General features: G+C 29.4%; 1 protein-coding gene across 1 annotated transcript in view; it reads right to left on the minus strand.

Annotated features, from left to right (window-relative positions):
- The window catches only part of LOC101235657 (exportin-7), a 193281-nt gene that overhangs the window by 31630 nt on the left and 146967 nt on the right, over positions 1 to 14684 (minus strand). Inside the window, exons 30-31 of the mRNA XM_065792921.1 lie at positions 5774 to 5925; positions 5605 to 5655 (exon numbers count right to left, since the gene is read on the minus strand). Of these exons, the coding sequence (XP_065648993.1) occupies positions 5605 to 5655; positions 5774 to 5925 (203 nt within the window). The remainder of the gene's footprint in view (positions 1 to 5604; positions 5656 to 5773; positions 5926 to 14684) is intronic.

Genomic DNA, 14684 nt, shown 5'->3' on the forward strand with positions numbered 1-14684 from the left:
GCGCATGGTGTCCAAATTTGTACTTTTGGGTGTGCAATGTCAAGGCCACACAAGCAGCCTTAAATTATGATTTTGGGTTAATTAGCAGGACTGAGACAACTATATAGGTCATTACTTGGAATGATGTGTTCTATCTATGAATGAGTCAATTTCTTTTTAACTTAAATCACTACCTAAGTACCCAAAAACATTAAACAAAAAAACCCATCACCACCACCTAAACTGTTTCAATATATCTTGTGAAGTTTCAATTTATCTGATGAAAAAACTGTTTCAATTTATCTGATGAAAAGTTACTTACCTAAACTGTTTCAATTTATCTGATAAAAAGTTACTTCGAAGACCACAAATATTGTGGTCTTCGAAGTAACTTTTCATCAGATAAATCTTACCTACAAATTTGACCTGACTTGATATCTCTTTGTGAGACTAACTTGAACTTGACTGATTCTTCTTTGGACTTTCGAAGCTTACTACCCTTTGATTTGCAAAGACTCCAATAGTCACATGCTTAGCTCGGGCGTATACATACATATCAATTCACCTATTTGTCAAGGAATCAGGTTTGAATCTGGTGACCATTCTTATATGTGTTGATTTTTAGCACCTCTTCACTCAATCACCTTTCTCTTTTTTTTCTATCACTATCCTTCTTGGTCAGTTTGATTAGAAATGTAATTTCTGATGAAATAGACAAAGCCTTGTCTCTTTGCCACTATGCAAATATTGTTGTTATTGGTGACTTTTTTTTTTACCTCCCAACATCTTCACTTCTAAAAAGGCTGCAAACAACCACTATTAGAGTTGAAATTTACTGGAATTTACTTTGGTCTTGATGTCTTTCGTCTCTCTGATGATAAATGCGCCTTGTTTATAACCTCCTTGTACATAACCTCCTTGTTCCAGGCAGGTACAGAAGCTTTTGCTCCTTTTTAGTCATTTTCAAGCTTCATTTTACTTCATGGTTTTTATCTTCTTGTGCAGCTGCTATAGCTAACCATAAACATTTTATCTTTTTAAGGGAACAGTTGCCTTGAAAACAAACGTCTTTTTATTACTTGTTGTGCTGTCTGATAAGCTCAATTATTTCCAGTTTACTAATTCTTATACCTTGTATATTAGAGACTTGGCCTAGAGACTTCTTCCAAAATAGAGCCAGAAGTTAGGCTCTAGAGACTTTTGGAAAATCTTTAACAGTGTCATTAATAAAAGTTAAGTTAAAAATTTTATCTCTAATTCATGGGTCTAATCTTATTACCTTTCCCAAAGATAATCAGAACTACTTGCAAATAACTTTTTTTTAATGCAAAGGCTATTGCTTGTGACATATTGATGATTTTGATATTGCAGTTAGAAAGAAATGATTTTATTTTTTATTCTCAAAAACGTTCCCAGATATACCATAAGGAGCAAGCTTATGGAGAAGACGAGCATGCAAATTTTTTGTATCATTCTCTTAATGATGCTCTTTCTTTTCTAGACAAGGTCCAAAAATGCATTTTAAGCAGTGTTTAAGCATAGTTAAAACTGCTTTGTCTGCCAAACTTGCTGCCATCATAGTGAGGTTACATCTCTTTTTCCTTTCTACATATACTATCATGGTTGCTGCTTAAAGGAGATATCATTTCTAGTTCTATCAACCAAAACTCATTCTCGCTTGATTCCTCATTTAGTAAAGTTGCATCCTTATACTGTAATTTATTGTTAATTTATTAATGTTAATTTATTGCTGAAAAACTGCCCTTGAAGCATGTTTTTTTGTTTGTTTGTTTTGTTGTTGTCATTTTAGAGCTTTGTTTATTATGTTTATAGTATTTATTAATCGTAAGTAAAATGAAACCAACATCTCCATTACATTTACTTATAAACAAAGTAAATCTAAGTACTAAAGCTGATTCCACAGTTGCCAGAAAACATACTGATGAAAGAAATAAGCAACTAGAAGCTGCTATAAATTATTGCAAAAAAATGAATGAGGGGGGGGGGGGGGATAAGCAAAAACTGGTATTTTTCCTCTTATTAAAGATATCGAGACAATCAACAAGCGATTAGATAAAAAAGTGATTAATAGACAAGAAACAAATTATTGTACTATACTTACAGAAGATGAAGAGGTATGTATTGTTTGTTTTATATAAAATAAGAACAGGTTTTTACAACCAATTAATAAACAGGATTTAACCAAATAAATTCTAAATGTGCGACATTTAGATGTGGTTAAATTTCCACGAAGGTGGAAAGAAGTTTCACAAATTATCATTAAATGCTCGAACTGCACTGGAAAAAGGAAAGTAAGTTGAAATAAAATCATTTAACCTACAATTATTCTATGAAATCTAAATAGGGTTATCAGAATCATCTTTATATTATTCTCCATATACAACCGTCCTTTTTTATATGGGTTTAGCTTTAATGCTAAACCTAGCAGTCTTACCATCAAGCGACAAGGAAGACTGTCTATAAACCGTGCACTGAATTTTTCAAGGGAAATGCCATGTAACCATTTAGGTATCAGTTTGAAAATTTTTATAAATAAGTATCAATGTACTTTTTTAAATATACTTATTTCCCTGTAATATATTTCGGATTCCCTTGCTAAAGAACTAGTAAAAGTTGGTGTTACGGTTAATGAAAATTTAAAGCAGAAGTTTGGAATGATACTAGTCAAATATTCAATTGTAATAAAACACCCCAATTTATAAACTAAGGTTTTGATGGTACCAATTCTGGATAATTTTATGCTGGCAAAGGGGATGCATGTATAGAGAAAACAGAGAATGTGCTACAATTCAACCATTTGTTTCATTCTCAGGTATGCAATATTTTATATGGCTTAAGAAAAAATGTATAATTTATAATACTTGCTTAAAATAATTTTTAATTTTTACTTCTTATTTTAAGGCGATATATGTATGTGCCAGGTGATATTTAAATGTACTGGTATTACAAGTTGTACTGACAGAAGCAGCAAATAAAATTCCACATTTGTTGGTTACAACATCAGAAAATGGAGAATCAAACCATGAATTGTTCTCAGCAGCATTGAAAGAATTCGATGTACTTAAATTAGAAAAATTTTAAGTAACCCAACATCTTATTGTCAGATGGTCAAGACTAGACTTTTATGTTTTATCTTTTCTTCAGTTAAAAAAAATTTGTTTATTTGTCACTCCACCAGACAAAACAGGAGTTACTCAACTTCTTGACCAAGTTAATAAGAACATTCATAGCAAGTATCATAAACAGAAAGAGTCTATGTTTTCAGATATCTGTTCCTTAAACGAAGAAAGTTTTATGTTAGTTCTAGCCAATATATGGGTCAAATGGACAACCAAAGAAACAATTATAAAATCTGCTAGAAGGGTTGGTGTTACTAAAAATATAATTGATTGTTGAATGCAAAAAGAAAAATTTGAAAGAACAGAAAACTTTATTGAAGCAGAGAAACAGTTATCTCCCTTATATTTTTTCATTTAATAAAAGACGTGGTTCAACAAGTTACTGGAAATCAAAGTTCCAACAAGCTATGAAACTGATTGATGAACTTCTTGAAAAAAGTATTCGACTGAAAGAAATACCAGGTTTTATGACAACCAAAAAAGTTTGGCCTAAATTATCAAAAGACATGACATGTGATACCCAAGTACATGGTTCAAGGACAGCAAACAATGTATTAACTGTAGTTGAAACCATAAAAAAAAAACAAAGAAAAAAAGTTAAAAGAAAAAGATGATGGTGCAAAAAAGAATGAGGAAGTTAAAAAACATTTTATAAAATGCTTCAATGTAACTGTGGAGACATAAAATGTAAAGCATTTGGCTTGAAGAAGTGTCCGACCTGCCTTAATGTTATAAAGTCTGTTTGCAGCCAAGTAAATTGCAAAGTAAATGGACAAAATCCAAAAATGATCCTATTAGCAGGTGCTAGAAAGAAATGATAGGAATATTTTAATGAGTATAAATTTTGTGCAAATTTAGTGAAAAAGATTGATTCTGGTTAATTTTTTTTTAATGCATCCCAAAAATGACATGTTGAATTGTACATTTTAAAAGTTTTTTTACAAGTTTCTCTTCTACTTAAAATGCAAATGGTATGATTTATGTAGAGAGTACATGATTATATATACAGAGAGAGAGTATGATTATATACAGAGTATATAAAAGATAAGTTAACTAGATTGAATTAGTAAATTACCACTATTTTATAGCAAATATTCTTAAAAATTCCAAAAAATTTATACAATTTTTTCAACATACAAGGTCTGTAAAAAATTTTCTTCATTGTTATCTTTGTTTCATTGTTATCTTTGTTTCATTGTTATCTTTATTTCATTGTTATCTTTGTTTTCTTTGATTTTAATTGTTGCTTAAACATTCATAAAAAACTTTTATGGAAAAAAATAAAACATTTTTATGGAACATTCATGGTTTCGTTCATGGTCATGAACATTATTTTATGGTTTTAAAATACAAATTAAAATTTTTATAGCTATATAACTGACCACGCTGTTTTTGGGGTTCCTTAGTTTTTGGGGTGCATTCACTCGTACTGTTAATTTATTTAACCTTAAATAATACTGCTTGAGTTAATAACAAATTTAATTGATATAAAAATAGAATATCTTAATATTTAACTAACATCTGCTAATATTACTCTCGCTAAATCATTGCCCCTACCCATTTATACATCTAAAACATTTTTATCCCCCCAGATCTTATTTGGAAATCCCCTTTCTACCTACCTCTTGTTTATTATTTTGTTTGATTGAAATTATTATTTGAAAATGACTTCATAAATATTATTGATTAAAAAAATTAAAGTATTTAATTTTAAACTGATTTTTAACATAACTTAGAACTCAGTTTTCACTAAAAACTCACATGGGTTTTTTAACCTATTTCCTATGAGGAACTTAATACCTATAACCCTTAGATGAACACAAAGTTTTCAAGCTGAAAAAACCACATATAAATAGGTGTGCTTAACAATTAAATAAGAACACATAGTTTTTAGGCTGAACAACCACGCATATTGCATATTGCATGCAAGCTTATCAACAAAATAAGAACATAATTTGCAAGTTTACTACATTATCTTCTTCATTAAGGTTTATAACCAGCAAGCCAAAGAACATCGTTTTTTGATAACTTATTGATCATAAAAGAATTTCTTTGAAAATGTTTTCTGGCCTAAAAAATGTCTGTTGTGTAAGTCTTAAGTGAAATGTTACTTAAACATATTTACTCTATGAAGCATATTTGCTCTATAAAGCATTATACCTCCAGAACCCCACCCAATCCCCATCCCTTTTTTGTTGATTATGTTGAATTATAAGAAAACATAAGTCTAAAAATTTACAGGCTGTTCTCTAATTTGATTTTAATGTTTAAAAAGTTACACAAAAAATGCAAATATTTGCCATCTTTGTTCTTTTAAAAAACCCACACATATTAAATGTGTGCTTTTTCACAGGGTAAAATACTTTTTCTTGCAAAACCCACACATATTCAATGCACACTTTTTCACAGGGTAAAATCTTTTTTGTTGCAAACCATAATATGAGAAAGTTTATAGATATCTTATGCAATTTACAAATAGTCATACCATATTTCTACAATCTTCAAACATTACTATATTCATTATAGTGGCAAGCATCTAAATGATAAAAAAACTAAAATCAAGAGTTTTACTATAAAAAGTTAAAAAAATATAGAAGAATAAATTCACTGGATTTATGTTTTCATCCAGGAAAACTATTTATAAATGCTGTTACCTGTTGGAATATTTCTGATCTTAGATCAAGTAATTTCAAAGCTGCATGTTGATTTTTTGTAGAATCATTTTTATTAGCTTTTTGGCAGTTTGTAAAAAAGTAAGATATAATATGGTCTAAAGCGGAGCAACAGCCAGTTGAAATACCCAAATCTAAAAGATTTTAAATTTTCCCTATCATAATTTATTCTTAACATAACAAATTGAATGCTATTCATAAAATAATCAATTTTATACTTTTGTGAACCATAATAGGACTGCCGAACTTCAAACCATGATAGAGCATACATTGTGGCAATGTAGTCAACCGAAAACAAAAATACAAAGTCCTATCAAGTTTTAAAGACTCCAAAACTCTATAGACTCTCAAAAAAAAAACACTTAAAAGAAAAAACCTTTTAATTTTTTGAACTCATGAATATTAAAAAACTTTAAACCACCAGAGTTCCATCTTTTATGTATTTTACACCTGGTGAAACAATAGTAACTATCAATTATCAATAGTAACTATCAAATAAATCTCTGAATGAGTTTTTATTTCAATATAGTAAACACATTAGCCACTGTAATAGTTTATTAATTGCAGTTTCAACTTTACAAAAGACTCCCTAACTAATACATTTGCACTGTCTGTTATTAATATCTGTGTTTATATTTATACACCTATACACTTATAATACACCTGAGAGTAATTTTTTAGAGTGTGTCAGTGTGTTTTTATATTTCTGATTGAAAAACACTCATACTTTTTAGAGTGTGTCAGTTTGTTGTATATCTTTTATTGAAAAACAATCTCATACTTTTTAGAGTGTGTCAGTGTGTATTCATATTTTTTATCTTTTAAAAGTCTTGTTGTTTACTTTAAGGCTAATAATATCAAATAAGTATGTAAGTTATTTTTTGATTTTAGTGAAATATATTTTCAAAAATTTTTACAATAAATTCAAAATTTGCATGTCTAACCTTAAGGGGTAAACAGATTCTATCTGTTGACCAGTCTCGCACCCACTTCTTCATCAAATAGGCTAGCATAGATGTATTTATAATACATTGTTTTCCGTTTAGGATGTTGAATGCTGGATCTTCTTTAATCAATGAATGGGTTTTGCTTGTGTTTTATAAATAGGCAACTCATTCTATTATATCCTAATGAGGACACAGCACTCAATCTCAGTTTTATGGTTCTGAGGCGGCCTGGTAGTCAGGTTTCCCAAACTCTGTGGTAGCTCTCAGAGAGGCTGATTCCATCAATTGCTCTAAAATATCAGAGTGCCATGTTGCGCATGGATAATGCACCTGTTCGCACTTTTGGTGTGCATTGTCAAGGGCACATTTGGAGCTTTTTGTTACAGCTTAGGGTTTATTAAAAGTAATAAGGCAATTGCTTGGACTATTGAATACAGTTATTGAGAACTATATGTGCTTTGATTCAAGGTCTTTAACAAATTCAAAAATGATTAAATTATTAAAAACTATAAAAACAAAAAATCATCGTTATCACTAAATTCTCTAAATCTATTATTCACTAACATTCGTGGTCTTCGAAATAACTTTTCTTCTGTTGAGTCTTATCTCTTGCAAAGGTCACCAGGCATACTTGCTCTTCGTGAGACTAATTTGAGTTCAGCTGTCTCATCTTGTGATCTTAGTGTTGATGGTTATCTTCCTTTAATTTGTAAAGACTCCAATAGTCACATGCTTGGCCTAGGCATTTACATTCGTAAGAATTCACCCATTTGTCTGAAAACTAGGTTTGAATCCGCTGACTATTCTTTTATGTGTTTTCCTTTAACGCCACTTCACTCTATCGCTTTTCTCTTTGTTCTGTATTGCTCTCCTTTAACTCAAGACTGCATTCTTTTCTATATTAATCCTGATCAAAATAACCAAGCCCTCTCTCTTTATCCATCAGCAAATATTGTTGTTGTTGGTGACTTTAATGCTCATCACACTAAATGGATCTAGTGTCAGTGACTCTGCAGGCGTTAAGACCCACAACTTTTGTTTTTCTCAATCTCTAGTTTAAATAGTCAACTTTCCATCTCGCTTTCCAGACAACCTGAATCATTTATCTTCTCTACTCTACAAATGTCTTGTTTCTGATCCTAGTCGGTGCTCAGTTTCTCTGAATTCATCTTTAGGTGCTTCTGATCATGGTTTAATCTCTCTAAAATTATTATCTCATTCTCCTTCATCATCAGAATCCCCTTATCATCGTACCTCTTAAAACTACCTTAATGCTGACTGGGACTCATTCCGCAATTTTCTTTGTAATGGCCCTTGGGTAGAAATTTTTCATCTTGACAAATGAATGCTGACAAATGTACTTCTAACATAACTTCTTGGATTCAGGCTGGCATGGAATCTTTTGTTCCCTCTCGACAATTCCAAGTTAAACCTCACTCTTCACATGATTTTCCTCTCACTGTGCTGCTGCAATTTCCAATGGAAACTATTATCTTCATACCTATCAGCAAAATAACAGAAAACAGACATCTGTTTACTACTGCAAGAAACCATTGTAAAAAAGTTTCGTCTCAGGTCACAATATCTTGTATTTCATTGCAAAAATTAGGCTATTGTGACTTCCGGAGAAAAACGGAAAGCCTCTGATATATATATATATATATATATATATATATATAATATATATATATATATATATATATATATATATATATATATATTTAACAATTAGGCTACATTTTATTGTTGTTGAAATGTCAAAGCAACTAAATTAATGTGGATGTACATTAAACTTTATTGTTTTTTAAAAAAACCGCAATAATAATGACTAGAAAGTCTTTTTTAATTAATAGTCTATTTGTTTTTGTTTTAATAAAATATATTTTTAAAACATGCGAGAAGTGTTGCTACATTGATTATCTTATAGCCTGCTGCTACAAGGAAGTGTTGCTACATCGACTATCTTATAGCTTGACTCGCAACGGAATGCTGCTACATCAACTATCTTATAGGTTGACTCGCATTGGAGTGCTGCTACATTGACTTTCTTATAGATTAGATATACTATTAGACTGCTTCATTTTGAGGTCATAAAAAAATTAAAAGTACCATGAAGTCTTATCTGCTGCGCCGACCCATATTTTATTAGTAGAATTTTTTTTATTTTGAATTTTGAACACTTTTAGGGGTTGCTCAAGTGCCTTAAGAGCCATATTTTTGACTTTTTTTACCCTTTTTTAAGCCCATTTTTTGCACATTTGAGGAAGTACTAAATTTCAAAAAAATTAATTTTTTTTCTTTTTAAGTTAAAAGAAAAAAATTAAAGTGCATGGTAATTTTATTTTTTTGAAATTTATCTAACTTTATCTTCAAAAAAGCAAAATTATGCCAAGTTATGATTTTTACCAATTTTTGCCCTTTCTGTTAATTTAAACAATTTTGCGTATTTACTTAAACATGTTATGCAAATTACTTTTTAACAAAAACGATAATTTTGATTAAAAACACAAGAAAGAAATATTAAAGGTAAAAGTAAGAAAAAAGTTGACACATTTATTGGTAGGGGAATCCAGGTCATCCTTACCAAAAGACTTTCTACAGAGCAAGAGGTTTTGCAATACTTCTTGCATTTGAAGGACAAGCACCCAAAATAAAAAAAAAGTAGAATTATCCACTGTTCATTGACAAAAAACTTTTAAGTCAACTGCCATAATGAAAAACATATTTGCTGCACTCTTTCAAAGTTAATTGCACCTTGAATGAAGATTCATTTCAGATTTTGCAATTACAAACAATCAGGTAGGTACCAGACTGTATATGTTTTTTTTTTATTTATATATTACTACATTTTTTCTAATAATATATTATTAATAATTTATAATAATAATATATTATTAATTTTCTAATAATATATTATTAATAATTTATATGCGGTAGTGGTGTAGTGGTAGACCGCTTGCTTCATAAGCGAGAGGTTCTGAGTTCGATTCCCACCACGTCCCTGATAGTACCGCGCTCAACTTGTTTCTCTGCGCAGCGGCCTTGTTCGTCAAGGTTCGTGTTTCGGAGTTATAGAGTTGAGAGAGGGTTATAACCACAAGTAGCCTCCTCATCTGTAGTGGCCTTCTCGGCCTTGGGGAGGTGAATTACAAAAAAAAAAAAAAAAAAAAAAAAAATTTTACTACATTTTTTCTAATATTTCATATTGGAGGAAAATATTAATATAACTAATATCTGCTGTTAAATAAGTGAATAAAAAGAAATAAATGGGTTGTAAAATATACAGAACCTATGAATCATATTTTTTAGTATAAAGATAAGCTGATCCGAACCTGGAAACTGTTAAAAAAAACAAAGTAAGGCAAACTTTATCAGAGATTGAAAAAAGGAGGAAGTTTTTAACTCAGATAAAAAAGGATCTTTTGACCTGACCTGACCTCTAATCATTAAAGCTGATAGGAAACAAAATGATCAAGACAAGACTGAAGATATTGCATTTTTATTGGACCAATTAGGAGATAGAAAAACTAGAATAGGTGGAATCAACACAAGGTACCTTTACTCTGTAAACAGGAGTTTATCCAACTTTAAAATGTGATTAAATTTGCATAAAACTATGTCAGAAAGTGAATTCAGCTCAAATGGATCCAAGAAAGATAAAGGTAATGATCCATACCCAGATCTAGAGTTAAAGAAAAAAGTCAAAAAAGCTAATACTGTCATACTTCTAAAGGATATTCTCAAGAGAACTACTGATACTGCTGTTGGGGAAAGAATAAATCATAGGCAGCATGCTTCCATGGTTAATAGTATAATTGCTAAATCGGGTGGAAATATAGCTGAATTTAAATGTTCAACCTCTACAGCTTTAGAAGCAGCAGATAAGGTGATGATGAATCAGCAGATGATGAATCAAAGAGGATCGAGGATGATTTGAGAAAATTCAGAAAAATCAATAAGAATATTTTAGTTCAACTCCATTTTGATGGAAAAGTATGCCATGAATATACTAATGGGAAAAAGATTGATTAGCAATATTAATAAATGAAAACAAGGAAATGCACTTGTTGGGAATTCCACAAATTTCTTCCGGAACTAGCAAAAATCAAAAAAATGCAATCAGAGATATCTAAAATAGGTTTAACCTTACAGATAATATACAAGCTTTTATATTTGATACCACCAGAATCAACACTGGAAATAAAAATGGAGCTGTATCTTTACTGGTAAATAAAGTCTTTCAGCAACCAGTTCTATCTATTGCATGCCGACATCATGTCAATGAGTTACACATAACACAATTCTCTAAAAATTATCACAATAGCATTACTTTGATAATTTTACCAGGATCTGCTGTTTAAAACTTTAAAATCAGCATTGAATGAACTTGACACAGCAACCAGGTAGGGTTTTACATAATTAGCTACCATTTTGTAAAATATTATTTTTTCCTTATATTTTTTCCTTTTCTAATTTTGAGCTCTTTGAATTATATTTTACATTTACAATAAGAGGTTTTGAGAAGATTGACTGTTCCAGAGGAAACATGGCTTGGTCATCAAAAGCAAGAAAGTATAATGCTCTGCAGAAATATTATCACCAGTGGGTCTCTAAAAAAGGTAGCCCAATAACTAGATATCTGAATTTGTAGTTATCTATATAGTATATACTATTATTTAATAATTTATTATAGATTTTTCTTTTTTAATTCTATTATTCTTTATTCCAGAAAAATATAAATAAGTTTATTGTATCATACCTAAATATTTATGATTTGATTTCATTTTTAGGATGGGGCTACAAGGAAGGACTACATTAAGCTGGCAGAGCTTATACTTATGGTGCTTTCTGAGGTACAAATTACAGGTACAAATTTTGCGGTCCTGGACCATACCAGCCTTATGGCAAAAGGTAGGGAATGTTGTTTCATAATAAGAAAAGTTCCAAATTGTTCATAGCAAAAATAAGAAGTTTGTTGTACATTTAGTATTTTTTAAAAATTAAAAAAAAAAAAATTTTTTTTATTGGTACCTACTACCTAACACTCCAGCTTATGAAGGATGCTATACCTAGTTTAGCAAAATGACTGAAGCATGAAATTACTGAAGTGGCAACTTTGTCTCAAACCTGAACTATCCGCTGTGGCTCCGTGTCAGGTAGGTACCAACCCAACAAGTATGGAATATATATATATATATATAAATTGTATATATAAGGTTTCTCATTTGAATGAAAAATTAAAAATCTAAAATATAACTTTTTTTAAAGAAAGGTTAACAATTTTTTGTTTTACCCAGGATATGAGAGCTCTTTGGCAAATGAATAGGTTTAAGGAGTACAATCTAATTGGAGCAGAACAAGTCATTGAATCTATCAAACAACACACATGGTTTCTGGATTCTTACTTTATTGCACTAGCTTTAACTGATGAAAAATGTGAAGAAAGAAGTGATATTGCTCAAAAACTATACAGATATGAATTTCATAGCATGGATATCTGTTAGCCCAAATAAGAGGTTACATATAGTTCCTCAATTCTTTAGACTTCAGTGGGCCGAAGTCTTCCAGCTTAGTTAAATTGGTCACAGAAAATTCCTGGCTATTATTCCTTTTGATAGGCCAAAGTAAAAGTGACTGTCAATAGATGAAAACAAATGACTTTACATATCTATGAAGATATTGCATTGCCTATAAATCAGTAAAAAAATATATATATATATATATATATATATATATATATATATATATATATATATATATATATATACACAAATATATCAGGGGCTTTCCGTAAGGAACTTAGCTGTATATAGGCATTTTTTTACAAAAAAAAATACGGCCAGCACTGTCGAAAACGGTCTAGAATAAAGTTTTTTAATTGTAAGTGTCTTGTATTGCACATATAGACAGCTCTTCAAAAGACTTTTTTGAATTTGGTGTTACTTTACTTAATTGCACAGTATTTTAAACATTTTAAAGTATTTAAGAATAATATTTTATAAATATAGTTAAAAAATCTGATGTTTTTCAAAATAAACACTAAACTTCTTCCTTCATCACAATAAACTTTTTAACATTCTACTCCATTATATGAACTTTAAAAGTCATGTGTAATCTCTGAAACTTTGTAAAAATCTTTTATTACTATCATAATAGTTTGGGTTTAATGCTTTTTTAAAAACTTTATAAAAAATACCTCTAAAGTCTATCAAAGCTTTGGTATACTTATACATATATTTTGCTTATCAAGATAAATTTCAAAAAATCAAATTTCTGTACAAACATGTTAAATGAATTTCTATATATCTTTATATTGATAAAACAATCCAATAAGGTTAATTGTAGACAGATAACTATTTAAAAACTGAAATCCTTAACTAGTGTTCTAAAAAAAAATTCAAATAATTTGGGAAGTTTGCCTACTATGACTAGCAAATTATATAAGCCTGGTCTATTGATAACTTCTAAGATTTTGTTACATTTCTAGTTAATAGAGGAGAATTAAGCACATTACTAAATTTTTGAACTTTTGCAATATTTCTCCCAGCGATCATCCATTTATTAAATCACAAAGATAACTTAAAGAATATGACCTCTCAGCACATTGAGTGATTCTTTCACAAAATGGACCAAAATCCTTAGAAGCAACTGTGTTTTCCAACCATCAGAAGAAAAACCTTTATAAACTGGTTCTCTATAAGCAAAAATAAAAGACATTTATTCAATTTGATATTAATGATTTTTATCCCTCAATTACAGCAGATACTTTAGATAACATAATTGAATTTGCAAAAATTTATGCAATTACTCAGGAAGAGACAACTCATATAAAATAGCATTGCATAAAATACTTTGTTTTAATAAGAAAAATAAAAGAAGAAAAATATACAAGACTGCTTTGATGTAACTATGGACAGTTATGATGGAGCAGAATGTTGCGAATTTGTTGGACTATATATTTATTAAGTAAAATATTCAATATTAACGAATTAGGACTTAATCACAATGATGGTTTAACAACTTAAAATTAGACAGGTTATAATAAAATTTCAAAAAAATGAATTTCAAATTGAAATAAGCATAAATTTAAAAATTTATGCTTATTTCAACTTGAAATCTTTGATGCAACAATGGGCAATGAATTTACTTATTGTGGCATTTAAGTTCTCTAAAAATTCATTTAAGACTTTCAAAAATACAAATGACGAATAATTGTATATTAATATTAACTCAGAACATTCACCCATAATTCTAAAATAAATAATCCCAATTTCAATTATTAACATAACCCGAATTTGTTCTGATAAAGATATGTTCAATTTGTAATTTCAAAATTTTGAACTAAAATTTGACCCTGATAAAAAGAATGCAAAAAAGCAAATAAGAACATAATTTATTCCCATAAAGCAAAAATGTTTCCATTAATATAGGAAAAGTATTTATAAAATGTTTAGATAAACACTTCCCTCTCTAATAAATTGCATTAAATTTTTAATGGAAATACAATGAAAGTTGGCTACATTTGCACAGAATATGTGGAAAGAATTATAAAAAGTCACAATGTTTTGTTATACAAAAAAGAAATTTAGAGAAAATTAGAGACAGTTTAAATTGTAAACAAAAAAGCAATTGTCCAAAGTGTGGAAAATGTTAATCAAAAAATATGGTATATATATGTGTTGTTTCTGCTATAAATGTTTCTGCTATAAATGACAAACAATATATTGGCTTAACAGAGGATGAAAAACAAAATATTTTGCCAATCATAAGCAGTTTTTTAAAAATAAAAAGTATTCCAGAGACTTAATACTGTCAAAATAGATATTGGAATTATAAGATAAAAAAATTAATGATTTTATTTTGATTTGGTCCATTCTTAAAACAGCGCCAACGTATAATAATATTTCCAAATAATTTATATTTTGTCTACAAAAAAAATTTAAAAT

This window comes from Hydra vulgaris, chromosome 03, assembly GCF_038396675.1.
Source record: "Hydra vulgaris chromosome 03, alternate assembly HydraT2T_AEP".
Taxonomy (NCBI): domain Eukaryota; kingdom Metazoa; phylum Cnidaria; class Hydrozoa; order Anthoathecata; family Hydridae; genus Hydra; species Hydra vulgaris.